Source organism: Anolis carolinensis, chromosome 4 (genome assembly GCF_035594765.1).
Source record: "Anolis carolinensis isolate JA03-04 chromosome 4, rAnoCar3.1.pri, whole genome shotgun sequence".
Lineage (NCBI taxonomy): Eukaryota > Metazoa > Chordata > Lepidosauria > Squamata > Dactyloidae > Anolis > Anolis carolinensis.
In genome coordinates, this window is record NC_085844.1 from 92485026 (window position 1) to 92512277 (window position 27252).

General features: G+C 38.6%; 1 protein-coding gene across 6 annotated transcripts in view; it reads left to right on the top strand.

Annotated features, from left to right (window-relative positions):
* camsap2 (calmodulin regulated spectrin associated protein family member 2) overlaps positions 1-27252 on the top strand; it is a 120338-nt gene that overhangs the window by 29757 nt on the left and 63329 nt on the right. For all 6 annotated transcript variants that reach the window (XM_008115025.3, XM_008115028.3, XM_008115026.3 and 3 more), the window contains exon 3: positions 26640-26801. In XM_008115025.3, coding sequence (XP_008113232.2) covers positions 26640-26801 — 162 coding nt within the window. The remainder of the gene's footprint in view (positions 1-26639; positions 26802-27252) is intronic.

Sequence of the window (27252 nt, forward strand, 5' to 3'; positions counted from 1 at the left end):
CATCTTGAGCTTGAGTTTTGTGTATATTCAATATATGCATAGAAATTATCATTCTTTATTTGTGTAGAATAGGAATGTGAATTGTGAGACCCATAGGTTGCTTTGAGTCTTCATTAAGAACACCCAAAGGTTATGCTACTTCCCTTCAAAAATAGAACTAAAAAGTATTTTCTTGCAGGGAAAAAATGTTCAAAACAAGTTGTGAGGCTGTACATTTATGCACTGTACAACTCCACACCTAAATCAGACACAGTATCATCTCCTAAAATGTGACACACTGTTACTTCTGGTTTCCGAGAATGAACTGCAGCTCTCCAGAGCTCCAGAGAAGCCAGAAATGGGGTGGTTTAGCCCATCCTTGCCACAAGTGGTCTTACATACAAATCTCCGTATTTTGGGTTAGTTGAGTCTTCTCTAAATAAACATTACAGTTATTCCTTTTTCCCCAGATTTTTTGTAGTTTTTTTTCCTGGGCCTTCACATTTGTAAACCAAAATTGTACTCTTGTGGTTTCACTCAAGTAGCTGCTGATTGAGTTATCTCCTTAGTTGTAGCATATGCTTACTAATCCTGTGACCTGAGTTTTTAGCTTTATTCATAACAGTGGCTTAAATCAATATGATAAACAGCACTGAAAACAGATGTCTCTCACTAACGTTATTTATTAGAACCTCTTGGAACACTAAGTGGCATATGACTTTAGGAACCCTAATGTACAAATAGGCTCTAGACTGTCCTTGGTTCTGAAGGAGATAATTCACACACCGACTAGCTTCTGCCTCCAAATTTAGAGCATTCCCTTCTGTTCTTTCCACAAGGACCAGTATCACTGAGGCCTTCCAAGATTGGGTTTTAAAAGAAGCAGCAAATGTCAGCTTCTCTAGAAGACATGCAGGGGGCACATAACCAGCAATGCCCATCCTAGTTTGTACATATTGTGGATTCCATTGAGAGCTTGCTATGTTTAATATGTACTTTACTGCTGTGCTGCTATATCTCATAGCATTTCTTAACAGGATGGAGGAAAATCGGCATGGGTTGCAGGTTTCATCCTTTGGTGTGTTTGAGACAAAACAGGGAGTGTTGAATACCTGTACTGTGGGAATTGCCTGAGGCCTGTCTCATCGCTAATTTCTTTCCCACAAGTGAGAGCAGGAGTTTTCTAACTGGCAAAAAGGAGGTCTGGTGTGGAGAAAAGAATGCATAAATAAAGTGTTTGTGGTCTTTTGATCATGTGATGTGGACTGCTGAACTATGACTTTTACGGTACAGCCATAATAATATATTTCCAGAATTGTTTCAGACATTTTGCATGTGGAAATCGTAGCCTGATTCTTTAATTCATAAACTCTATTGAGAGAAAAGGATGCAAGTTGTTATCAGGCCTCTGTGTATGTATATTCTCTCTTTTATAAAGCTGACATTTCAAGTTCTGTTCCTCGAATAAATTATGCACATTAACAGCATTCAAATGAAAGTTGTCAATACCCTTTAAAAACTTATAGTTTTTTTAAAGGGTATTGACAACTTTCATTTGAATGCTGTTAATGTGCATAATTTAGCAAAGGTTCAAGAAAAAGTTTAAGGAGCAGCATCTTTCCAGGGCAGCGTAGGTAGGAGGGGGAATACCAGGTACTTAATATGTTTTTGAGTAGCAGCTTTACTTGACAGAGAAGCACTTTGTCCTAATATGGGAACTGTGGTTGTAAGATGTATGGAGCTATAATGTAAATATTTTGACTGTTGGCACATAACACCAGTAAAGCAGTGTTAGGAAGAGTAAGGGGACTATAATAAATGCTTAAGGGCTACTGTCTTTACCAGTCAGGATGAAACATGGCTTATTTTAGTTATACTCTTTTTAAAAATTCTAATCTCGATCTGGCTAGCTGGATCTGTGGACAGAGATGTCCCAGTTGCTGTCTTTCTCTCTTGAGGTTGTGCAGGGAATATATGATCTGCCTTAGATGCTGTTTGACTGCAACTCCTTAGATTGTTCGACATAGTTGGATTGTGTCTTAACTGTTAAGAGATTCTGGACATAATCCTGTTGAACAGCAACACAGTCTGTTACATTGGTGGATGCGTTTGTGGCCAAGCTTGTGTAAGAAGGTCCCTGTGATGTTCTTACATAATTGAACACAGCTCTGCTCCCATCCAGCAGCATCTGTGGCTCCCAGATTATTGGGTGATGAATCCCTTGCTGGTTTTGGATAGCTTTCAAGGGGCTATCCAAGGTTCTGGACCTTTTTGAGAGTAGGGGTCAGTACCTTGGACAACACCTTTAAAATATAGACTGAAAGCGGGTGGAACTATTGTCCTAATTACATGGCAGCTGCTACTACTCCCAGCATGACCAGGCTATGAAGTTTTATACAGGCGTATGAAGTTTTACTCCTCAGATTCTAACTTCTGTGTATATCTTTGCTTTGTAAATTTAAGTTCTTCAGTAGACTGTAGGTAGGGGGAAGGCTAAAAATACATATGCATACACAACATTGATAAGCTAGCCATGTACCAAAACTATGTTCTATTATCTATTATAATCTATTTTCACCAGACCCAATCAGTGATTTCCCAGGAATGATTCTGGAGCCTGGACATAAATATTTGACTCTTAAATAACCAATTTAGCAATTTTCTGTGAATGTGTTCCTTTCTTGAACTGTCAAAGAAGTATCTTTTTCTTTTATTATCAGATAAATAGCTGAAATGGTGTTTGGGATTGAAACATATTCCAGCTCAATATTCTCTCATCAGAAAGAAGGCATACTTTTAAACTAAAATGGGAGCAGAAGTCCTTTTTCTAGAAGGCCTCGATTGGACTATTCGCACCCCTTCTGCTCCACTTGGGATTCAAAATGGCACAAAAATCCCTGAAGCAAAGATTACGGGATATTGCCCTGGGAGATCTTAGAGCCCGTTCAAATTCACCATGCTCCCCTAGAGTCTTGAACTTACCATGCAGAGAGCCAATTAAGACATGTGAATACCTAGAAAGCCTTACAGTAATAAAATTTTGTAGATTTTTTACAAAGGCGAGACTAAATGTTTTTCTCTCAGAACTGCTAAGAGGCAGACTGTCTGGAATCCCCCTCTCCCAAAGACTATGCCCCTGTGGAGGAAATGAAATAGAAACAATAGAACACATTTTATTGCAATGCCACTATTATACAGTGCAACATAGCCAACTTTTATATCCAATCCTCTTCCACATGACAAACCATCCCTCGCAGAGGATTGTTACATATCTTTCAGAGGACAAGTGCCACAGGGTGACTCTCACAGTGGAAAAATTCCTCACAGTGGCAGCAAGGCTTAGGAAGCAACTAACCTCTGATAGGTATATCACTTGAAACCATGTAGATGTATCTTGTACAGTGAACTTCTCCTGAGATGGGAGAATTCAAAATGACTGTTCGTTTTCTGATGGGTCTATGGACTGCAATAAATGTTGTTGTTGTTGTTTGTTTGTTTGTTGTCGTTGAATCTTTATCAATGTATTTTAACCAGTTCGTTTTCTAGCATGGTGTGGCTTGATTTGCTTAAAATAATGCTTGATTTCTTCAGTGGATATTATCTTTATTTAAAAATTATCTAGAACTGAGAAAATTATTATTATCATTATTACATGATCTGTGGATTTGTATTATATTCATGATTTCATATAATAAAGAATGGCCATCATTGAAAAAACATATAAGACAGTAAAATGCCACACTTGTGACATGAGCTGTCTGCTTTTAAATAAGTTTTCTTATTTTCAATAAAAAATAAAGGCTGAGTTTTCTTGGTAGTGTTTCCTGAAATACAGGATTTTGGAAAAAGTAGGAAGCAGAATAATATAACTGAGCACAGAACTGTAACTTAGAAATGAATGTGATCTATAAAATCAGAAAGCAGTGAAAAGAAAGAGCAACTATTTGATAGCTTATCCATATGTAACCCACCAGTCTGTCTAACTTTATGCATTGAGTTTGGGTATTGGAATAGCCACCTCTGTCCACAGGCAATGCTCATTCAGTTCAGTGGGCTGAGACTGGGGTAGGTGGCCAGCATGGCCAAGAGCTGACTGAGATGACAAAAGTCCTGCTGAATCTGTACTAAATCCAAAATCCTACTTATCTAAAATCCTGCTTATCTAAAAGTGTTGACACTATCCTTGCTTAGGCCTAACTTTGTGCCAAGATTGTTGCGAGGTTCTTAAATCAGGAAGATCTGGCATAATTAGAATTTTTCTTCAATCTGCCCCTTTTCTACCCTAGCTGGGTTGAGATCAGCTGGCAGATCATCTGTGTTGTCCAAAGAAGATTCTGCTGGCCTATAAGTAGATCATCTGGCAGAAGATCAGTTCATCTGGCACAAGAGGCTTCTTCTTTTTGATAACCCCACACATCTGGCAAATCTTTGCATTAGAACTGCACTGCAAATTAGTATAAGGTTGAAGCCTAAGGCTCAGATGCTTGCACTGCTTTGAAGCTTATGCAGTAATCCGAGCAAACCATTTATGTCACCTACTAACCTACTTAATAAGGCTGTTGCAAAGATAAATAAGGATATTGTAATCTGGGATAGTCTCCGTGGGAAGGGGTTGGCAAAGATATATATGGTATTTTGAAAGGATTTTCTCTGAAGTGAAGTCCTCATACAGGAAAAACCAGTTATGCCTGTGCTATAAAGCCCCCAAATCCTGAAAAAATGTATACTTTTCTTATTAAATGTATACTAATTCTCATGTTAGTTTTTCAGCATGAGAATTGTTCATTTTAAAATATTGAAATGTGGGAAATAACATTATTAATCAGGTGCTGCTTTGAACTGGGCCAGAGCCAGTCCCATTGTCACTTCCTCTTCACAACATCTTCAGACAGCTATCAAGATCTATTGCCAATGTCTGTTCAAGGTCCTACTTCAGTAGGCACTTAAAACTGGGTGGCCACTGATCTAGTCTTGCTGTAAGCCATTTAGTTTCCACAGTGCTCCAGAGCCATTTGGATCTGGTGTAAAGTTAAAACATCAGATGAAGGGGAGAATTCAAATGGCAACTGATCAAGAGAGAACTGGGTTGCTTGAGATAGACAGGAGTCCCAAATGCCAAGGGGCCTCTCAGGCCATGAGCTGGTACCGGTTAGACTCCTAGTCCTGTTACCTAAGTGCAAGAAAGATATACAGGCAGAATATTCCTTGTCCGTAATGCTTCAGATCAGAAACGTTTTGGATTTTTTTAGATTTTGAGGAATTTGCATTTGCATATACATACATAATGAAATAGCTTGGAGATAGAACTCAAGTCTTTTTAAAAATATATAATCTTTATTAATTTTCTACAGATTAAAATATTGATAGGTCTAAAATAAATAAAAGTCCAAAAAGAGGGTAAGGTATGTGGTAGGAAAGGGTAGAGGTATGACCAAAAATAGTGGAGAAAAGAGTGAAGAATAGAAAGAAGAAGAGGCAAGGTGAAAAGAAGAAAAGAAAAAAAGAGGAAAAAAAAGAATAAAGGAAAATGGGGGAAAGATAAAATAGAACATAAAAACAACTTCCTGGCATCTTCTTCGACGATAGAGATAGAACCCAAGTCTAAGCATGAAATTCATTTACATTCCATATATACCTTATGCATATTGCACCACACCTTTATTTTCTGATAGTTCTAATTTTGTCCAATATTTTTCATTATTTTATGCATGAAACAAACTCTGTATACATTGAACCATCAAAAAGCAAAGGTATTGCTATCTCAACCAGCCAGGTGGACAAATTTGGAGCATTATGGATTTTGGGATAATAAGAGGTATATTATGTGTGCATCTTTAAATTGACAAGAATTCACATTCCCAGCGAAGCCAGAGGAGTGGTATGAGTCTGGATATTCACTTAAATGAAACCATCCATGGGATGTTGACACTTTTTAGACTTTCTGCCTGTCATGGATAAATAGCCTAAATAAGTTATATGCCTTTTCAACTTATCCTGTTAGAGAGGCCTTAAGGCAAAGCAAAAAAAAAAAAAAACTGCTAAAGCTGCTTGGGTAATCCAGGTTTGAGTCTGCCTTAGGATGAATTACTATGTCAAGGCAGGTGTTTACTTCAGGTTGCTCTTCTTTTCTCAGAGGAACAATTAGCTTTGTTATTAGAGTAAGAAGGAAGAAGGGGGAGCTTTGTTATAATGCAATTAGTATCGAGAGCTGGCCTTTTATCTGACATTTGCAAAGTTGATGTGGCATTTTTAACAGAATACACATGTTAGATGGCAGACTTCTGTGAAGATATATTGTTCTACTTTCTGATATATATTTTTTTCTGGTCAAAAACGTAGAATGTATCAAATCACTTAATTCTGTTTGTGTTTCATATTATTCTATTTAGGATAATACCACATCCAGAATTTTGAACTTTTGTCAGTGGAGCTTCTTCAAAATCCACACCACTGTTGGTAGCAGCTGACCTCCAGTTAGAACACTCTAGAACTAGGGCTTCCCGGTTTGCAGAGTTAATTCCACATTTTTTAGGTTAGCTTTAGCCCCATCTTTACATCTCTTTTGTTGTCCACCTGACATTCTGTTTTCCATTCTTAAGTTGAGAACAAAAGAGCTGCTTTGGTAGATGGTGATTGGGCAGTTGGACAATGTAGCCAGTTCAGTAAAGTTGATAGCAGAGGATCATCACTTCAATGCTGTTGGTCTTTGCTTCTTCCAGAATGCTGACATGTGTTTACCTGTCTTCCCAAGTGGTTTGCAGGATTTTTTGGAGGCAACGCTGATCAGAAGTCAAAAGTGACAGTCCATGTTTCGCAAGCATACAACAGGGCTGGAAGGACAATAGCTTTATAAACAAGCATCTTGGTATCCCTACAAATTTCCTGGTCCTTAAACAGTCAAAAATGCTGCACCCACAGAGCTCAGACAGCTGTTGTAGTTCAACGTCAGTGTCGACTTTTGTGGAGAGATGGCTGCCTAGTAGAAATGGTCAACATTTTCTAGTGTAAAACCATTAACCTTTACTGCTGGCATTGCAAAGGGAGTGATTGGTGTCTGCTGGTAGAGCATGTTGATTTTCTAAATGTTCAGTGAGAGGCCAAGCATTTAATATGCTTGTGCAAAAGTTTTTAAAGTGGCTTGTATCTCTTCCTCAGAATGAGCACAGACTACATTATCGTCAGCATATTGGAGTTCTATCAGACATGTTGTTGTAACCTTACTTTTGGCTTCCAGCCTGCTGAGGTAAAAGAGCTTGTCATCTGCCTGATAGGTGATTTCTACACAGGTGGGAAGCTTCCCGTCCACAAGGTGGAAAATAAAGTTGGGGCAATAACACATCACTGTTTGACACCTGATCTCACCTGAAATGGATCACTTCGGGAGCCATTGCTGTCAAAGACTGTTGCCATCAAATCATTGTGGAGGAGCTGCAGGATGTCCACAAATTTATTAGGGCGTCCATTTTTCAGGAGGATGGTCCAGAGAGCATTATGATTCACGGTATCGAAGGTCTTTGCAAGGTCGATGAATGCCATGTACAGAGGTTGCTTTTGTTCCCTGTAGTTTTCTTGGAGTTATTGTGCAGTAAAGATCATATATACAGTTCTTCTGGAGGGGAGAAGCCATTCTGGGATTTCAGGAGGATGTCTTCTGAAATAGGTAGAAGGCAGTCTGTGAGGATTTTTGCAAGAATTTTCCCAGCAGAGGCTGAAAGGAGATACCTTGATAGTTTCCGCAATCTGTTCTTTCTCCATTTTTGAAAAAGGTGATGATGGCATGCTTGAAATCTGCTGGGATCTCGATCGCCCACACTTTTCCAATGAGCTGGTGGAGCTGTTGTGTCAGCTCAGGTCCCCACCCTCTTTAATGATTTCGGCAGGGATCCCATCAGTTCCACTGGTTTTTTTATTTTAAATGGGTTTATGGCTTTACTGACTTCTTTCAAGGTAGGCAGTGCTGCAGGCTCATCCCTGGTTTGTTGCTGTGGGATTATTGGTATATGCATTACATATACTGTTTGTGTTATAACATTTTTTATAAGAAACTGCTTGTACTGAGAGCAGAAAGGTGGAAGAAAGCAAGAAATCGCCATGCTCAATTGCTTTTCATTAAGAAAAGAGCCGCCAGGCCATTTATTTATTTATTTATTTATTTACAGTATTTATATTCTGCCCTTCTCACCCTGAAGGGGACTCAGGGCGGATTACAATGAACATATATATATGGCAAACATTCAATGCCATCATACAAACAACATACAGTATAGACACACACAGAGGCAATTTTAATATTTCCAGCTTTATGAGGGTATGCTCGATTCCAGCCACAGGGGGAGCTGTTGCTTCATCATCCACAAGTGACACTGAGTGCTGTACTTCCTCATTCCGTTCCACGTGCTGCTGGCAGATTTATGGTGTTGTAAATTAGTTAAATTAGCCTCCCGCATAAAGCGTACCTAAATTTCCTAGTTGACAGATGCAACTGTCTTTCGGGCTGCTTAGGTAAACAGCAAGCTGGGCTATTTAATGATCAGGGGCTTAACCCGACCTGGGCTTCGAACTCATCAGTAGTGATTTATTGCAGCTGGTTACTAACCAGCTGCGCCACAGCCCGGCCCCATTGTTGACATGTACATTGTCCTACATATTGGGTTTGTGTTGAGAAAGTTCCACAATTGTCAGATTAAATATGACCACCACCACCATTTGAACGATAGGCCATGACTTGTATATATTTTGTTATATTGCAGAAAACGAACTGGCCTGGTTCCAACCTATTAAGAAGTGATTCCCATGATGAAAAACTAAATTGTTACCTCTAGGATGATAAAGGAATTTCCCAATGAATCATGTTCTATCTCTCTCTCCCTCCCCTTCCCCAACTTTTTTTTAGCCTTTTACCATCTGTATTTATTTTTCTGCTTTAACATATTCTGCTGTATATTGAGCGTGTGTTGTCATCTATAAGACACTTATAGGCTACATAGGATGAACTATCTTGCTACTCAGAGCTTGGCCAGGTCAATTTGATCAGAGCTTGGCCAGGCTGGCTGATGAATTCTGGGAGTTATCAAAAAAAGTACTGTATTTATTGGAATATAATGCACACTTTTTTTGGCTAAATTGCTTAGCCAAAATGGAGATGTGCATTACATTCAATTGCGCATTACAATTGCGTGCCTAAACTTTGATTTTGCTTCTCTGTCAGGCTGAGACTAGCGAAGTCACCAGTTTCTGCCTGATGGAGGAGCTGAGGGTTACTAACTGGCTTTGATCAGGCTCTGAATGAGACCAGCTGGGAAACTGGTTGCCGATAAACTGCCAGGCCCAATTCAAGGTGCAGGTTTTGACCTATAAAACCCTATACGGCTCGGGCCCTACCTATCTCCGTGATCGCATCTCCTCCTATGAGCCAGTGCGGACCTTGAGATCATCCGGGGAGGCTCTCCTCGCGCTCCCACCACCGTCTCAAGTGCCCCCTGGCTCTGGAATGCACTGCCAAAAGAGATCAGGCAATCCCCTACATTATCCATAAGGAACTGAAGACCTAGTGGTGTCGGCAGGTTTTTGAGTAATTACATTGGAATACCGTCGATCAATCTGGGCCTGAATATATTGCACAAGATTTATCTAGCCTGAAATGATACACTTTAATATATTGAGTTTATGGTTCCCGTTCCCTTGATCAGGTTATTTATTGCTATATAATTGTATTGTTTTACCTTGTTTAATAATGTGTTATTATGCTGCTATGTAATTTATGTGTTGTTTTTATGATTGGAAACCACCCTGAGTCCCATCCAGGAGATAGGGCGCTATATAAATAAAGTTTTATTTATTATTTTTATAAACCACGGCCCTACACCAAGAGTTTACTAGAAGGAGAAAGCCCCCTCCCAGCCTTGGCTTTCTACTCCTTCTCCAGCTGGAAAAGGAGAAAGCTCCCCTCCCCTTTCCTTCCCAGCTGCCTTTTCCCTTATCTTTTGTCAGCTGAAAGGCAAAGGAGAAGCAGAGTCCCCCATCAAGCCAGGGTGCACGTGGAATTTCTTCTGCTTGCACCCAGCTGGCACAAAATGGATAGCAAATCCATTTTGATAATGTGCACCTCAAAAGTGAGGTATGCATTACAATTGAGGGTGCAGTACACTCGAGTAAATACAGGTAATTTTCCATGGTCAGAATTTGATCATTCCAGTCCTCCAAGTTGAAGGCATCCTTCATATCCTTTGCCTTTCCTCTCTTTGCCAGATCCTTTTATTTAGTCCATATACAGGTCTTTATTTTGTCATTTTCACCTTGCCTTGGTAGAGGAAAATTCCAACAGTGGTTACCTTTTGAAATGCACAGTTAGATTTCTGGAAGGTATTCCACAAGTGGAAAGATACCTGTGACTTAGGTTAAGCAAGGAAAAACATATTGTTATTAAGCCATGTCTGGTTCATATATCAGTGGAGTGATGTTAATTATCCAAGGTACTGAACATATGTTGCAATTATAATTCAGCACTTTGGACAGCTCACTTCCAGTTCTGACACTGTCATTAGGACAGCGGTAGCTTTAGAAGGGCTGGTGCATATCACAGTTCTCTAGGAAATCTATATTATGTGGAAAATGCAGTTTTGTCTCATCGACCACTCCAAAATGCATCTAGCTATGTAGCTATTAAAATATACAGCAAAAATAAGTGAGTTTTTTTTTAGAGTGGTGTTTGAAAACATTTTCTAGCATTTGAGACTGATCTTCATAAATCACCCCTACTCATCTTCATGACTTCACAAAAGAGAAAGCATGTATGTGATTTAAATTTTTAGTGTTTACAGGTTACAGATCTGATTTTTCTTTGGATTGCATGAATATACAGAATGGAAACATCTGCTGGAGGCTATTTATAATGTTCTCTTTTGCATAAGTGCCCTTGAGTTTCCACTATAACTGCCATTATAAGGTAGTGGCCAGAATTTACAATCAGAAATAGGGAGACCCAGGTTCAAATTCCCCTTCAGCCCTGAATCTCACATTGAAGAAACTTGTTGGTCTCTACTATTTCACAGGAATGCAATTTTGTTAATATGTTAATATTTAGGATATAATATTCACATATATAGACTAAAACAGTGTTTCTTAAGCTATCCCCCCATGTTCCTAAGACTAGCATCATGTTTGTGCCCACTGACCACAACGTCTTTCTCTCTTCCTTGGAAATTCATTGCGGACTGGCATATAATAGCGTGTGGACCATCACTGGTTTACAAACCACCATTTTGAGTAGTACTGGACTGAATAACATTTGTTAGTACTTCAGGGAATACATATATATAAGAGTTTTTAAAAAGAAATATAACTATTTTAAAAGTAAATTTTAAAGATTTTAAAAGTAAATCTTTATAGAACTGTCTTTTTTCCCTTCTGCGGTTGTTTTTTCTTGGAAATGGGTGGTGTAATTATAGAACACAAGCTGTCTCTGTGGGTCTAGTCTGTAAATGAGAACTGAGCACTTACTGATCGATTACATTGGATTCCATTGGAATGAGCAAAGTTGTGTTCTTATTAATGTTCTCTTACTTAACTATATTACAGTGTTTCTTTCTGTTTCTGTGCCTAATGTTTGGCTTCCCCAACAAGCTTTGAATTGCAATTTTCGCTTTATTTTAGATTACAAGTCAACTGAGAATAGAGAAATAGATAGCTCAGATGAATGAATAACTACAAGGACACAGATGTCTTTGTGAATATCACCATCCTACAGCTATATTAACATATCACAAGCAGAAATAAATCCCCAGACCTGTGGATTGTAAAAATATCTCTCCTTGAAAATGTTCATATCAATTCTTCAGTTGTATAGTAAGCCACTTCACTGAGGTTATTTTAGCTCCTGGGAAGAACATTCAGTCGGAACCCTCCCTTCCACAGTTTTTATTGATAAAATATTCATACAATCCTTAATTTAAAAAAAAAAACCAAAACTGTTATTTGAGGAGATCCTGAAGAACTAAACCATTCGGCTTAGGGGAAAACCTAGAACACTTGGTTCCATCAGTGTATCCTGGTGACTGTGGGCAGGATTTGCTGTTAGTTCAAAGAGGTTTGTTATTCCTTATCCAGAAATCCGAAATGCCCCAGAATCCAAAATTGTAAGTGACTGAAATTGAACCCTCCTTTCTGGTTTAATGTCTACAAAACTTGTTTCATACACAAAATTATATATGTGTGTGTGTGTGTGTGTGCGCGCGCGCGCGCGTTTTTCCCATGGAGTAAACAACAAAACCACTGAACAAAATCACACCAAATTTGGCTACAAAAGACATAGTCATCCAATCTATTTCTTTCAATAAAAAACCTAGAACAATAGTCCAAATTACAGAGGATGAGGAAGAGCCTTTCTCCCCTTAACTGCCAGTCAGAAAGGTAGACCCTGCTGTCTTTAGCAACTCCCTCAGCCAAAATGTTGCCCAGGGCACAGGCAGTTAGGGCACACTGCCTATAAAATACAGATTATCTGATTTGAACTGGATTATATGGCATTGAATAGCCTCGCAGCTAAGTAAACATTTCTTATCTCTTCCTCCTTTTTTCAAATACTTTGTTTCAGCATCAAAATAACCTATCACAAATGCTATGTTGCTAATACTTCCAATTAGTCTATAAAATAGGCCAGGAGCTTTATTCACCCATTACAGGTACATGAGTGAGTGTGAGAGATTTTATGATGAGAGGTTCTGAGTGAGAGAAAGCTGCTAGTTCAAAGTTCATGTCCTTTGACTTTAATTATTTGTTAGTGCTTAATGCTTTATAAGGGTGGAAATGGTATTGCTGGGCTACACTTGTTGAGACTGGATTCTTAATCTCATATTGCATGGTATGTGATGCACCAAATATGAATGGTGTCTGTATGAACTTGTTTCCGCTGTTTTTAAATGCCCTGCTGATTAAGGATTTAGGTTAAAATAGCTTCTGAAAAATTGACCTTCATGTTTAGTGAGGTCTAATTAATTTTCAGTATGCACTGAACCCTATTTACAAGTGGAATTCGATTAGCTACAGTTCAGTGCATGTTGTAATTATTATATACAGCAATAGATTCCAAGTATTTTGCTGGGGGCATCCACCAATGAAATTTAGTTGGACTTCATTTTTTCCTAACTAGGATATCACTTTTCTCTCCCATCTCTGCTCTTTTACCACTTTAAATATGAATTTCAACATGAATTTAAAAATACTTTCTACATAAATGACAGACAGCTGAATTATAGAAGCCAGGTGAAATGGTAGAAGCTAGGTTCATAATCAAAACCCTGTGATTTTGACAAAATTGATTTTTAAAATGACCTTTAAAACTATCATTTGTGGCAAGTAAATGCACGAGTAGTCTCCTGGCTCTGACTTTATATTTCTCATGTGTTAGGCATGATGCTGATGTACAACTCCGAGCTGGTATGTGATAGTACAATGGCAGAAACAGCTCCTAAGTGTTTATCTTCTGGGGTAATATCGGAATACTCTTCTCTTACTTATTGATTAAACTTTCCAAGTTGCTTGCCACACAGTCATTTTAGTAAAAGTTCAGTTTTGGATTTGGGAGATCCACACAAAAGACTAAGCAAGGAGATATTTCCATCGGTGGCTCCCCCGTGTGCTCTTCCCAGAAAGGAGCTACTGTGACAGCTTGATGGGACAAAGGTCTAAATGAGCATTACTCTGTTCTGTTCACAAAGACCAGGCCTTTGTGAACAGAATATTTAGAATATTTAGCTGTTTCACAGTTAACTTCCTTCTTTGTTTTGCTACATTAGAAAAAAGTAGTCCTAATTTTTATTAAGCTATAATATAGTGGAAATGGAAGGTTTGCCAGTGAGTGAATGGGGGATATGAATTCTTGGTCAGAGCAGATATCAGTCTCCATGGATGGAAATGGGAAATCTGTACACATCAGATTGCGTCTTTTGTCTGACGTGTGTATTCTCCTCTCTGTGACTTTTAAAGTTATATCTGTGCTGAATTGGTGCTGACCAAGTTTAGTCAAAATTTGTAACCATAATTAGAAGCATATTTGCAAATTCTAACTCGAACTAGCAGTGTCTAATATCTGAGGAAGTACATTTGAGTTTATAAATGTTTATACTTCTGAATTCATTCTCTTGGTTAGTCTCAAAAATGCTGTAAGATCTCTTTGCATACTGGGCTCACCATCCTTAGGGATTGTGAGCGCAGACATAATGAGGCATCCTGGTAGGTTTTGAAACAGTAGATCGAAGGGATAATTTGCATGTCAAAAGGAAGGAGCATGTGGTCATGGTATTTATGAATCTGTACTGATCTAATAAATAGGCTCATACAGTTTTTTAAATGCCAGTAAATTTAGGAATTGAAAACGAAGCAGTTTGTGCTCCCTATAGCTCCCTATAGTATACATTTTTTTTTCCAGCATTCTCTGTTCTGGGACTAGCTAAAGAATTGATCTCTTTTATTTCTTAGTGTTAAAGAATAGTTGATTCACTTTGTCATGATTAGACAATTCTTAGAAGTATTTTATTATATGCTTGAGAACCTGAAATATGATGGTTGGGTAAGAAGGATATGGCCTTTTAGAAGGCGAGGAATGTTTTTTCCCTCCACACAATTGAGAGATCTGGAATCCCCTGCTCTCATCATCCATCAGTCCCCATTGACCTGAGGCTATGGTTCATTGGTACAGAACCACAAGGGCTGAGGTTCAGTCTTTGTAATCTTCCTTACAAAGGGTCAAATAGTGATTGTGAAGGCCTCTTTTGGGTAAATCTGTAGGATGTTTCCATAGTAATTATAGTGGAATCCTAATGCTATAATTCTAATGCCAACAAAGGCAGTATAGATGTCACATTAGCCTTAGGCATTAAAACGATGCAGAGTAACCTGGAATAAAGCTTTAAGTGTAGTTTACATCCAGGTTAAAAAAATGCCTGTAAAGATCCGGATCTTCCTTGAAAATCCAAACTTTTGGAGGTATCAAGGCAGTCTGGGAGATGAGGTGGCAGTTCATCCTTACCCCCATCCCCCCCCCTTCAAATGAAGTTCTGACAGATCTTTGAAGAGTGGAGCAGGGTGTCCTTCTTAAAAACTCTGTCAGAAGAAGGAAACAAACAGCCACCAGGAACAGTAAGGATGCTTTTTCTTTGTTTTGGGGGTGAAATGGGGGGGGGGAGGGTAGGGAGGCACTGACTATGCCCAGTCATACCAACCTGATGTTGGTACTGCTGGCCCGTATGGCTGGTCCCCCACCAGTGAGGCACCGGAATGTGGCCACAAAATGCAGCATGAACCGACATTTTCAATTCTACTTTGTCCTACATTTTGTGCTGTGCAGAAGCACCCTAAGTCAACGAATTAGTTGCTTACATCAACTAATTGCGGGCCGAAATGTTTTAATTGCATCACTTGATATAATTAGTACCTATTTTAATTTATGGTTTATATTTGAGTTATATTTAATATGTTTTGTGATCTATGTTTTTGTTATGTTTTGTTCTATTTATCATTTGTTTTAATTTTTAATGTATTATGTGCTTATTCTTATTTTGTATTGCTTTGCCTTGTTGTAAGCCGCTCCAAGTCCCCTAGGGGTGGGACATAAATAAAGATGATGATGATGATGATGATGATTATGTCAGAATCAACATTCTTATGTGGGTTAAGGGAGCTTTGTATGACCATATGCCTCCTCCTTCAAGCTTCGTTTTCTCCCAGAATTGGAACTGGGGTAGGCAGAAGTAATAAGGAGGCAGGACAACAGAGAAAAAGATTATGTTAACATCATTCATTTTGCATCACTTTTGTTATTAAAAATAATAGATATATATTCCTTTTACCAATCTAATCTTGGAGCTGAATGGGAGATTCAGTGAATATCAATGAATTTCAGGTGCTTCCTTCGAGAAAATAGGGCAGCCTATAAATAAAGCATTATTATTATTATATTGTTATTTCAGAGTATAAACCTCTGGGTATTACTTGCCTAATAACATCTAATTAAATTTGTGGGGTCTCCATAAATTGACAGGCAATTTGAAGGTGCACACACACACACACAGGGTATGCAACTTGTGCTATTTAGGAGCACTCTTTGAACATGGCTTATTTAAAGCAGCAGCATTCACTTTTGGCAAACCAAGAAGTCCTTCATTGTGGTTTATACTTAATTACCATTTAAAATGGCAAGATGTTCCAATGACTTGGTGAAACTGTTCCATCCCATTCCTGCACTCAGTGCTTGAGCTCTTTCCCAGTCACTAGGCTTTCCCTTTTGTCTCGCCAATTGCTGTTCGGGCCTGTCACAGCCTCTTATTCACTCGATGGAAATGTATGGGTCAGCTTTCTAGTAAATCTGTTAGTCTGCAGCTTATCAGTTTGACAGGCCGGTATTATGATAATGACCAAAGGGGACACAAGTTTTAATGTGATAAGGATATTTCTCACCTGTCCATCTCTATTTCTTTCATGTCTCTAATACATTTGTTTTAAGTAAGAGCCTGGGAAATGTCCCGCTGAGACCTCCTAACCTGGTTCCCTGTAAAAAAACAGTCTGACAGAGTCTGTCTTGTCACTTTCCACTGTGTAGTGCTAACAGGCCCTTTCAGAACCTGTTAGAAACAATTAAATGCCCTTGGTGGTTGCTCTTAAGCCTCCTTGGAACGTGTTAACACTTCTCTTTCTAAATATGCAATTTTAGGAAGCAATCTAGAGTATTTTTTTAAAAATGAAGAAGATAACATGCAGTGCAGGAGTATTTGTGGACATTCGATGAAAGGAACTAGTACAGTTCCAGGTAACAATAAGATTTAAAACTGTGGTGTGTTTACTTCAACTTTTGACTTTAAAATGTGTCTGATTTACAAATATATAAGGGTGAACTATATCTCTTAGAACTTCTTTTTGAGTTAAATTTTTCAAAGGAAGTATTCATGTTCGGTGTTGTTAGGAGAACCTAGAGATTTGGGTGATGGACTCCAAAAAGCCAGCCCCTGCTCAACTATGGAAACCCATTAGGTGACCTTGGGCTGCTTAAAAGGGAAACAACGACAGACCTACTCCAGGTGAATCTTGTCAATAAAACCTTACAGTAGTACTGCCATAAGATGAAGTTGATCTGAAAGCACTTTACAACAACAACAACAACAACAACAACAACAACAACATTCAGAGATTTGAAATATCTCAACTAAAGGGTTTGTGGATACAGTCTCCTGTTTTCTGTTCTGCTCTGCTCAAATCATAGAAGTACAGATTCTTTGAGTTGGAAGAGACCACAGACCACTCCCAACAGATGTCCATCCAGCCGCTTGTTTAAAAACCTCCAGAGAAAGAGACTCACCACCCTCTGAGGCAGCATATTCCACTGCCAAGCAACTCTTACCATCAAGAAGTTATTTCTGATGTTTAGGTGGAATCTCTTTTCCTGTAATTTGAATCCACTGCTCCATTGTGTCCTATCCTCCAGAGTAGCAGAAAACTTCCCTCTTCCTCAATGTGATATCCTTCAAATATTTAAACATAGCTATCATGTCCTCTAGCAGTCTTCTTTTTCTGAACTAAACATACACACAGCTCCCTTGGCTGTTTCTCATAGGGCTTAGCTTCCAAACCTTTGATCATTTTGGTCACACTTCTTGTCAATATCCTTCTTGAAATGTGATGCCCAGAACTGGACACAGTATTTCAGGCGAGATCTGATCAAAGCAGAATATAGCGGAACTATGACTTCCCTCGATCTGGACACTTTGCACCTGATGAGGCCTGGAATCACATGGGCTTTTTAGTGGCTGCATCGCACTGTTGAATAATGCTTAGCTTGTAGTCTACTAAGACTCCTAGATGCTTTTCACATGTACTGTTTTCATGCCACATGTCATCCATCCTATACTTGCACATTTCATTTTTTCTGCCTAATGTGATTAGCAAATCAGATTTGCATACCAATCAAAGTAGCTAGGGAAATTTCTCTGAATTGGTACAGCTTGATAGTCTGGAAAACTGTGTGGGGAGTAGTGGGTGACCTCAGAATGTTACCATCACAGCACTGCATTACATTTCATATTGTGCTGTCAGATTTCTGTTGCATAAAGCAGTGGTTCTCAACCTGTGGGTCCCTAGATGTTTTTGGCCTACAAGTCCCAGAAATCCCAGCCAGTTTACCAGCTGTTAGGATTTCTGGGATTTGAAGGCCAAAATATCTGGGGAACCACAAGTTGAGAAGCACTAGCATTAAGCCTTTTGTATGTAGAAGTGTTGCAATTTTTATTTAAAATTCATTTACTGTATATAGAAGTGTTTCATCTGAGTAAGTGTTCAGAGGCATACAGACAGGCCTGTAGACAGCGGGGGAGGGTGTGTGTTAAGGGTTCTAACCCTTCACCTGAAAGGGTTCAACCCCCCCCCCCCAAACCTGGTTTACTCATGAATTTTAACTGGTTAACCAATTTATAAGTAAACCAGGATTTTTTAACCTGACACATTTTAGGGTTTTTTTTGGACTTTAACCCCCCCCCCCCCCCTGCATACAGATTAAACATTTATGGTGAATGTTGGAGTCAAAACAGTTCTTGTGTATAGGGGATTATGGCCAGCTCCAGGTTTTGGGATATGTCCCATGTAACTTTGGGCTAAAACACTGCGATAAAGCCAATAATCTGTTTGGGAGAGGGAACAGATGGCATTTTGATGCTTGCTCCCAAAGGAGTGCTGAAAGAGGAAATTATGTTTCTGTTAGGTTCTCACAGGGCAGGCTAAGCTTTCACCTTTTGCCACTTGATTCAGAGATGGGGATCATTCCTAAATGGTTTAATACTGCATCTTTACTTATATATATATAAAAGTTAATGGTTTTTTTGGATGCCTGGGCAGGAAAATTGTGGTGGCCATCAGATGGTGTTTTCCCCTCTCCACAGAATGGCCCTTGACTTATTAATGGGTCATATCAAAATCCATAATTTTGACCACAAAACATGCCCTTGACTTTAACATGAAGTCAACTTATACACAAGTATATATGGCAGTTATTCCACTGGTCTATAAGATGATGATCTGGATGTCCTTACCATCCTTCATTGAAGAGGACTGATACATTTTAATCTCAAGATGGAAAGTGTTTGTGTGTATGAGTGTGTGCATATTTTCTACACTACTGAAACAACAGGAGTGATTAGCCTTCCCTGACTATCTTTCCGTTTTATCATTTGGAAAACTGAACTTGAGGAATTTTAAATTTCACATCAAAAACGTAGAACTAGAGATGAATTGTAACTCATGTGTGTATTTGATAAGGGATTGTACAGTGATGGAGGCCTTAATAATATTCTGATCATCCCACTTTCCTTTCACAAAGATAGTAAAACAAACATGCTATTATTCATTCAAAATACAAGAGTCCCCATGACATCTCTTCTGAGATTATGTTGGCTGGATTTCTAAACCTGGTTCTGTCCAGGTTGATTCAAGGTTAAGGCTTACCAGACTCTTGTCCATTTTTGGTTAGGGTATATTAGAATTATAATGCAAAATGTCTGGATGGTATCAGAAACGAGAAAGCTGGGTTAGGTTATGAAACCGCATCTTGTTCAAAACAACCTGTTGAGTCATATGTCTGGGAACATATTTAAACTTAGGTTTCCTTGGCCTGTTCATCAGCAATGACTGCTTAATTGAAGGAAAAGGTGTCAGCAATATACTGGATTGTTTTGATTTCTAGTGAAGTGCAACCCTCTCCCTGAGAAACCTTTTTTGTTTTAACTTCTTTGGTACTGGTGTGTGCCATCTGCCCTCAAAAAAGGAAAAGGAAAAAATACAATTTCTGTAAGAGGGGTAATTCAATTTTAATGAAGTTTTTTTAAGTGGAATTCAATGGTAGCATAACATAGCACTTGAATGGTGCTGGTGCTTTTTAATATTGACACTCATTCCAATCTCAGGTTTTGCTCTCACACACACATCCAAAAACCCTGAGCTTTGATTATTTAAGCTGTGAATAAGTCATGCTTTACATCATCTCATGAAAGTCCATATAGTAACAAAATTTAAGAATTCATCATAGTTTCAAAAAAAAAACGGGGGAGTTGGAAGAACCCTCAGCACTTACCATTAGTAATGTTATATAAGAACCATTTAGTTTCCATGGTGATAGGCTTCCAAGGTAGAAAGGAAGCCTGTCAACTTGGGAAGTGATTTCTTTAGAGATCAGTCTGTTATATATTAGAGGTATACAGTACACTGCCGGTAACAATCTGGGGTGTATATTTCTTTGATTTGCAATCACAAAGTAGACAATCTCTGCTGCATTCTTTAATCTATATATATAAAAATGTAATGTTCGCTTTACTGTAGAGTAAACAACAAAACCACTTAACCAAATCACAAAACACATAGTCATTCAAAATATGTCTTTCAATCAAAAAACCAAGAAAAATAGTCCAAATTACAGAGGATGAGGAAGAGCCTTTCTCCCCCTAACTGCCAGTTAGAAAGGTAGGCTCTGCTGCCTTTACCCCCCCCCTCCCCCGCTGCCTTTAGCCCCCCCCCCTTCATATCCTAGCAACTCCCTCAGCCAAAATGGCACCCAGAGCACAGGCAGAGTGCACTTAGGCCTGATCCACACTGCCTATAAAATACAGATTATCTGATTTGAACTGGATTATATGGCAGTGTAGACTCAAGGTCTTTCCACACAGCTATACTACCCATTTATAATCTTATATTATCTGATTTGAACTGGATTATCTTGAGTCCACACTGCCATATAATCCACTTCAGTGTGGATTTTATACAGCTGTGTAGAAGGGATCTCATATATATAAGCAGATAATATAAGATTATAAATGTAATATGAAATAATTACTGTGGTATAATAATACAGAATAATACAATCTCTAAAACCAGGACAGTAAATAAAGAGCAACACTCTGAAAGCAGGGAAATTGGGAATTCCAGAAAGAAAACAACCAGGGCCAGCTAACATTTTCCAACAAAGGATTCCCCCAGGCAGGAAGCAGCCAGGCTTTGAAGCTGCAAGGTCATTAAATGCTAATCAAGGTGCCTAACTGCAGCATTCATACCTGCCACACCGAATCATAGAATCGTAGAGTTGGAAGAGACCTCACGGGCCATCCAGTCCAACCCCCCCCCTGCAAGAAGCAGGAAAATCTCATTCAAAGCACCCCCGACAGATGGCCATCCAGCCTCTGCTTAAAAGCCTCCAAAGAAGGAACCTCCACCACAGTCCAGGGCAGAGAGTTCCACTGCCGAACAGCCCTCACAGTGAGGAAGTTCTTCCTGATGTTCAGGTGGAATCTCCTTTCCTGTAGTTTGAAGCCATTGTTCTGCGTCCTAGTCTCCAGGGCAGCAGAAAACAAGCTTGCTCCCTCCTCCCTATGACTTCCCCTCACATATTTGTATATGGCTATCATGTCTACTCTCAGCCTTCTCTTCTGCAGGCTAAACATACCCAGCTCTTTAAGCCGCTCCTCATAGGGTTTGTTCTCCAGACCCTTGATCATTTTAGTTGCCCTCCTCAGGACGCTTTCCAGCTTGTCAACATCTCCCTTCAACTGTGGTGCCCAGAATTGGACACAGTATTCCAGGTGTGGCCTGACCAAGGCAGAATAGAGGGGTAGCATGACTTCCCTGGATCTAGACGTTATACTTCTATTTATGCAGGCCAGAATCCCGTTGGCTTTTTTTGCTGCTGCATCACATTGTAGGCTCATGTTTAACTTGTTGTCCACAAGGACTACAAGATCTTTTTCACATGTACTGCTGTCTAGCCAGGCGTCCCTCATTCTGTATCTTTGCATTCCATTATTTCTGCCGAAGTGAAGTATCTTGCATTTATCCCTGTTGAACTTCATTTTGTTAGTTTCGGCCCATCTCTCTAATTTGTTAAGATCGTTTTGAATTCTGCTCCTGTCTTCTGGAGTGTTAGCTATCCCTCCCAGTTTGTTGTCATCTGCAAACGTTATGATCGTGCCTTCTAACCCTTCGTCTAAGTTGTTAATAAAGATGTTGAGACTATTAATTGCTATTCAACCTGGCCAGCCAAGGATTCCACAAGGTAGAAAGCGGCCAGGCTTGCAAGCAACAAGGCTATTCAGTGCTTTTCAACTTCGCCAACCAAGATTTCCCCTAGGTGAAAAATCCCCAGGCTTTAAAGCCATGAGGCTACTCCATCCCATTCAACCTGGCCTAGCAAGGATGCCCTATGTAGAAAGCAGCAAAGCTTTTAAGCTGCAAGACTATTCAGTGCAATTCAATCTGGCCAAACAATGATTCCCCTACAAAGGAAGTAGCCAGGCTTCAAAGCGGCTCTTTGATTGAAGGTGCTACTCCAGCTACTCCAGAAAACAGCTAGGCTTTAAGGCTGCAAAGTTATTCACTGCTATTCCACCTGGCCAACAAATGATTCCCATAAGCCACAGCAACACGTGGCCAGGCAAAGCTAGTAAACATATAAAGAGAAAGGCTAGTGGAAATACTTGGGTTTCTTACAAGAACAAAAGAGCTTAATGCAAAAAAAAAAAAAACATAAGAATGAAGGAATTCTGAATCCAGATATTTGTTTTGGGCAATGGAACTGGACAAAGCTCCGAGTTCTTTCATGTGAAAGTCTATTTTCAGTTACCTCCAATTGCGCTTAGAAATTCAATCCAATCGTTCTAAATTACACTTAGAAATTAAATTAGAGCAATTGAATTAGAGGTGGGATGGAAGCTAGGATAGAGAAGAATGAGAAGTTGCTCATATTGTTAATTGCGTAGGAATCAGAAATCATCTCTGATCTCCTGCAGACAAACTAAAGATCTACTAAGAGATCCAGATCTCTCTTCTGCCCATTCTTGCTCTGATACAGTTTTAATTATGAGATTGTATCTTCATCTCTCAACATAATCACTTAGGCCATTGTTTCTCAAACTCTGCTCCTCCAGGTGTTTTGGCTTTCAGTTTCCAGAAATCCCAGCCAACTTACCAGCTGTTAGGAATTGTGGGAACTGAAGTCCAAAACATCCAGAGGAGTACCGTTTGAGAAACTCTGACTTGGGCTATTCCACTATGCAAAATATTTTTACAAAAATAAACAATTAATAGTTGTTTATAATGGCCATGGGCAAAGCTTAGAAAAGTTGGCTCTTGTGTTATGCCAGGTGCAGTTTTATCCACTCCTCCTCTCAGTTTTCTGTGCCTTGTCTTGAGCTTGACCTTCTAGGACAAATGCTGCCTCGAGGGAGCCTTTTATAAGAAAATGCATGCATTGGCATTTATCTATACAGCTGTCTTGCATACATGTGCAGATCATTTAATGTGCTCATAATTGCAGTTTCTTTACAGCAAAAATCAATGACTTGTTTTTAGAAATGAACTTTTCTTAAAGTTTCCCATATAAATATGGGTGCTTTTGTAAAGTTGTGAAAGTGAACTACTGAGCAGTTCAATGCAGCATTTAGTTAATACACAACATTTGATTATGTCCTTGGTAGCCACTTTGTTTTGGTCCCTTGCTTCACTTTCAAAAGAGGGCTTAATAGAAATGTACGGAAAGCAGGTTCTGTGATGTTTCCTCTGCGTGCGTCATCTCTTTCATCAAGCCATAGTTGGATCTCAAACCATATTGTCAAAGAAATATGTCCTTTGTGTCCTAAATTCTCAGGAGAATAAAAACCTAATGTCTTTAACTTCTCACTTTACGGAATATTGTGACCTCTGCGCCCCTCCAACTAGTTCTTGTTCTTACTTGGATGCACCCAACTCTACCATAGAGAGCAACTAATGAAGCAAAAAGAAAAAGAATTATGGTGTGTATGCAATTACTTAACAAACTTGTCATCTGTGTTGATTTGTTATTTAGTAAGGAGGATTATTCTCACCTGGATTTCAGGGAAAGTGAGGAAAGTGCATCTTATTCGTTCAAAGAATTGCATGGATATCATATTTAGTTATGACTTCATTGGTTGCCGTTTGTATTCCAACTCTCCTTGAGAATTTAGTGGGTTGTATAAACTCCACATTGTGCCTAAATGTTAAACTTTTTAGCTAAAATAGGCCAATTTCACCATGATTTTGAAACTATTTTAAGCTCAGGAGAAGCTTTCCTCAGAAACTGGAAGTTGACAGTTGCTGGGATGCAGGGTTGGTGGTGCTGAAATTCTTTTAAAAGTCCCTATTTTTTCCACTCCTGGCCAAGAGTCGGGCATTTGTACAGTCTCCTGTGCCTTGTTACTATTAACTTGATCTTTATAGTTGCTTGCTTACTATGTAGTGCCATCATTTAGACCAAAGCTTTTTGTTGTACCAGCTAAATCTCTTACTGACACTTCTTAAGCTTCAAATGTTCTGAACCTATGGGAGACTGTAGTACCGGTTGCATATCCTTTATCAAAAATGCTAGGGATTGGAAGTATTACCTATTTTGGAATGCTTATGTAGGCAAAATTAGATGTTTTGGAGATGGTACTTAAGTCTGAACACAAAATTTATTCATGATTCATATACACCTTACACACACAGCCTGAAATTTATATACAATATTTTATATAATTTTGGACATAAAACGAGCTTGCATGTATTGAACCATCAGAAAGCAAAGGTGTTACTATCTCAGTCACCCATGTGGGCAATTTTGGAATATTTTGTATTTCATTATTTACAGATAAGGGATATTCAACCTGTACCAACAATAGTTATGTTCCAGATCGTTTTCTCTTTTGAGGCATAGCTGTTCTATAGTCATGCAAACTCGCTACTTTTGATTTAGATACCATTTACATATGTGTTTTTCTGGGATTTTTGAAGACTATTTTGTCAGCGGTTCAGATTTCGTAATATTTTCTGGTATCACACATCCTCAAATGTGTGTAACTCAGATTTAGTATAAACAGTGTTTTAAGAATCATTCAAGTCTCATTCAGTGAACATTTTGCTTAATGGTAACCGGCTAGCCATAGTTTATGTTATATGATCCTTCTTCCATGAGATAAACTTGGATTGCCTCAGCTAGATGACACTTGTCTTGTTTAAAGTTGAGCCTCAAAAGAAATATGCTGTATTAATGTCTTTTAATGTAAATTAAATGCTTTTACTCTCTGTGTATTGTAAAAAAAAGATCTGGACAGATTATTTCCAGAAACATTTAAACAAGATTCTTCTAATCAAAGCTACTTAATTCCCAAATAGCAAACCAAGGAAGCATTAGCCATGGTGCTTGAGAATAATTGTAATTCAGGACCCCGTAAGCTTCTTACCAAGCAGACCTAAATCTCCAGTATGGCTGAAGCTTCTGGAATTCACACAAAGCAAGAGCAATAATTACAGACTATTTCAGAGATTATTTGACAGATCAAATTTAACTACAAAAGATCAAATTGCAGCATTGGTGACATTACTACATTTTAAGACCACTTCCAAATTCAATATTAAGAAGTCAAAATCTACAATGATTTAAGATGTAAGAAAGACGAATACCTTGCCCCTTTGCACTTTCTGTTTCCTCACAGTTTAGTAAGACCATTAAGGACATGATATGTAGAGTCATGAAGTGGTAAAAAGGACTTAAGTTGAGACTGGAGAGGAAAGAGTCATATTTTCAAAGCTTTGTACACTACAAAAAGAAAATCAGACCTGGTGTTCTTGCAGAGCTGGGGAACTTTTTGCTTTCTAGATATTGTGGGTTTCTGCCCCTATAACCTCCAGCAATGGGAGGGGACTTTTGTAGTCTACAACTTTTATAGGGCAAAAGTTTTCTTGGTCCTGATGTATTATGTTGACTGTTTTGATTGTTGTCACTGTTTTCCATATGTGTGCTGATGGTGTTTTCTAATGCTGCACATCATATTTACTGAACTGATGAGTTTTACAGATTTTGAGTACTTGAGCTACTCGTTATGGTCAATTATCTTGAAGACTTCAATTTTTCATTGCAATATTGAACTGATTATAACGTTTTTATGTCACTTGATGAAGCATGAAAGAGCAGAATGACTAAAAATACTAGTGATTAAAGCACTGAAGCAATATCTTTGTCTCTGTTTATAACAATGAGCTTGTACCTTGTATCTCAAAATTCAAAATTGCATATGTACAATTATTATTTTGTATTTTTACCTATACTTCCATGGTACAGCTATACTTCCATGGTACTTGGGCTTTCACTATTCAATTTAAAATCCAGTTGCCTCTTCTAGTTTCGCCTGCTGGCTGAAAAAACTATACAAAGAAATTTTTCATTCAGGTCTTCCCTTTGCTATAAATTTAATAATTTGCCTTCATATATTATCTCCAGTATCTGCTGAATATTGGAGCCGAATACTTCTACCATTGTTGTAGGATTTCTAAGTACTTTTCAGTATTCAAAGTTATACTATAGTAATAAAGATGAAATCTCACAATTCCCATTTATTTCCTTTCATAGATAGCCATGATGGGGAGGGGTTTACATAAATGCACTTTAATAAATCATTTAATGGAAAACCTGCTGCTTCTTGTTACAGTTCTGTGACCCTGAGATCATTTTTCAATTTTACCCATGGAAAAAAATCTTTGGATTTTTGGGATCTTTTATGGATAGTTGCTTAGGGAAATGAAAGTGATGGCTTATTTTTTTTTCAAACAAGTAGTCTCAACATATCCATAACAACTTCTCTTTTCAGAGTGCTCATTTGGCCATGATTGACACCCTCATGATGGCATATACGGTGGAAATGATCAGTGTGGAAAAAGTGATTGCATGTGTACAGCAATATTCATCCTTCTTCCAAGCCACAGATCTACCCTATGACATAGAAGATGCTGTCATGTTCTGGATAAATAAGGTAAGATCTGCCACAAATATTCTCCACATTGAAAATTCTTCATGGTTAAGGTACTTGGGTAAATCAGGCACTACAGAAGGTCACTAAATCAGTTGGTGATGGAATTTGGATGGAAACCAAACCATGCTCTCACATGATGAACCTACAATTTATTGAGAAGAAGCTAATGTTGCTCCAAAGGTTCTAATTATTTTAAGACTGCTATGTAGCAGTGATCTCACTCCATGCATAATGAATGCCATATAACCCAGAATTCTGAAGGAGACACGTTTCCTAACTGTTCTTGGTTCAAGTGAAAAATGGTATACATCCCATGGACAAGACTCCCTTTATCGTTTGTGACATCCAGACCAGGCACTTTGGTTTATCTCTTTCCAAACAAACAAACAAACAAACAACTACTCTGGTTTTCTAGGAAAAAGAAAGCCAAAGGGCTGGTGTAGACCTCACA